We start from the raw sequence: 2,654 nt of genomic DNA, 5'->3' as shown, positions 1-2,654 counted from the left end.
TTATTAATGAATATTACATATATTTTCCATATATATACCAAACTCTCGTTTTCAGTTCAGTGTCGTGGGTTGCCTGGAAATAGCTTTGGACTGAATTGGGGGGGGGGGGGGGGGGGGGGGGGGGGGGGGGGGGGGGGTCCAAAAGTAAACAGTCAGGGCCGCCTGAACCGTGTTCAATTAGGATGGATAATATTGCGCAATATACTCGACTGAATACTCACACACTAAAGCCCTTCCGAGACAAGAGTCGCAACCGCTCTCGCCCTGTCCCATGAGAAACTGCGAGGGCCAGAAGTTCTAGGAAGGCTGAGAACGGGGGGACTGAAAACGAGAGTTGAGCGTGTATATTTTTTTCTTATTTTATCTAGGGATTTTGTGGTGGACCTTGTCCGCCTTGTGGCCTAGGTGGTTGGTCTGTTGGGCCTCTTGGAGCAAGTGGTGGATTTCCAACATGCAAATGAAATCGTCCTTGTTCGACATTGATCAATTGTATGTTTCTTAATTCCAAATTGCCAGTTAACGGATTTATCTGATATATTTGGCGCACACCATTGGGGGGTCGTGCACGAGGAGGTATATTTGGGGGTACATTGTTAATATTATTTCCTACAGGATCGGTTGGTCTTGATTCTGTAAAAATGGAGATTTGTGACCTCTTCGCTTAAAAATTGGGAAAGTTTTGGAATAATTCATTAATATTTTTCAAGCTCATATTTTAGACATATAGATTAGCATGTTTTTCAAAAATTAATTTGGTACTCTTATAAAATATTCCTTTCTGCGGCATTCAAGGTTAGTATTTTTTGTTGTAAGAGTTTGAAACATTATGCACATTTTTCAAAAATTCGGCTTAAGACGATCTCAGGGACCACATTATAGCTGACGTCTTAGCAGCCCATGAGCAACTGTTCTGCGCAGTGCTCAAGCTCGAAACTGGACCGGGCACTATGGCTCTCAGCTAGAGGCTGCTGTTTTACGTTTCAGTGTACATTTAAATTGAATCGTTCATGTACGTCGATATTATAGAATTTTGAATTGTATAAATTAAAATTTGCATAATTAAAAATTCTTTTGTCAAAATAAAAACTGTTCAATTTTGAAAATTAACAATTCAAAGTTTCTGAATGCTAAATAGTTACAATTAAAAATTTTCGAATTTTGATGATATAGGATTACAAATTATTCAATTATGAAGATTTATATTTTAAAGTAGTTTTAAACGGGGTTTTCAAAAGTTCAATTTTGACGATTTTCAGTGAGAAATTTTTCAATTCCAACCATTTGAAAAAATTACTTCCATTTTTGAGATTTACAATTATTGAAGAACTATTTATTTGAAATTTTTGTAGTTTTAAATTATATGATTATAAATTTTTTTTTGAATATGCAGTTTAATTTTAAAGATTTCCAATTGCAAACCTTTCAATATAATGATTTATATTTTTAAATTCTTCAATTTTTAAGAATTAATATTAAAGATTCAATTATTTGAAATGTTTATAGTTTTAAGTGATGTAATTTTGAAAGTCTTTTGTGAAATATGTAGTTCAATTTTTAAAATTAACAATGCTTTAAAACAATTGCATTTTTCAATAATAAATGACCTACTTTTGACATTGAGATCACGGGATATTTTTTGACTCGATTATTGAGATCGGAAAACAGTTCACCATAAACGTAGAAAATTTATCCTAACAGGAACAATTTTTGAATTTTTTTAAACGGCTGTTTTAACATATTTAAACAATAACTAAGAAAATCGAAATTTCCTAACGATGAAAATCACGAGAAATTGTTTTATTATACTATTGGGCACGAAAATCAATTCACATTTAATGTAGGAAAAGTATCCTAGAAAGGTTCATTTTCTTTTGAATTATTGATATGCAGGTTCCAAATCAGAAAAGAATTTTATGATTATAGATTTTGACAAAAAACCTATACCTGTACATTTAGTGCGAGTCGTGTGGAGAATACAAGGTTTATAATATTAGAAAATTCTTAGTGAAACGTTTAATATTGACATATTAAAAACTAAACGTCTTAGAAAATATAAAAATTTGAAGGGTTCTGAACTAAAACTCTGTAGAGAAATATGACTAAAGGTTCTAAATAATTCAAAATTGAATCCTTTAAAAGTTTACTATTTTATACCCAGCGGGCAAGAATGTCCAAAAACACCACTGGTGCGTCCCAAGCCAGGCCACATACTAGGCAGTCTGATAAGTACCTGAAAATTCTAAGAGATGGCATTAGTATTCACTAATGTGAACCATTTTCGTCGAGCTTGATCCTTCAAATGACGCCTGTCAAAACTTCAGCCATTTATGTTTACGCATTTACAAGTTACAGCACTGAGAAGCGACTAACCTCCGAGTTTTTTTTTAATATGGAAAAATCTGAGTTTCGAGTTTTGATCAAACACTGCTATCTTCGCAAGAAAACGATATCCGAGACCAAGGCCAAGCTGAATAAGTATTACCCGGACTCTGCACCGATGATTCGAACTATTCATAAGCGGTTTACCGAGTTTCGTTGTTGCCGTACGAGCTTAGTTGATGCTGAACGATCTGGGCTCCCAAAAGAGGTCACTACACCAGAAAATGTCGAAAAAATCCATGATATGATGTTGAATGATCCCAAAGTGAAATTGA

The 2,654-nt window shown here is 34.1% G+C and overlaps 1 protein-coding gene across 1 annotated transcript in view; it reads right to left on the bottom strand.

Annotated features, from left to right (window-relative positions):
• Positions 1-364: 364 nt before the first annotated feature.
• The window catches only part of LOC117173883 (transcription factor mef2A-like), a 35,221-nt gene continuing 32,931 nt past the window's right edge, over positions 365-2,654 (bottom strand). The window contains exon 3 of the mRNA XM_033362529.1: positions 365-630. Coding sequence (XP_033218420.1) covers positions 365-630 — 266 coding nt within the window. The remainder of the gene's footprint in view (positions 631-2,654) is intronic.

Source organism: Belonocnema kinseyi, chromosome 5 (genome assembly GCF_010883055.1).
Source record: "Belonocnema kinseyi isolate 2016_QV_RU_SX_M_011 chromosome 5, B_treatae_v1, whole genome shotgun sequence".
NCBI classification, from domain to species: Eukaryota; Metazoa; Arthropoda; class Insecta; order Hymenoptera; family Cynipidae; genus Belonocnema; species Belonocnema kinseyi.
The sequence above is the reverse complement of the archived record's forward strand: the minus strand, read 5'-3'. Positions and strand labels throughout refer to the sequence as shown.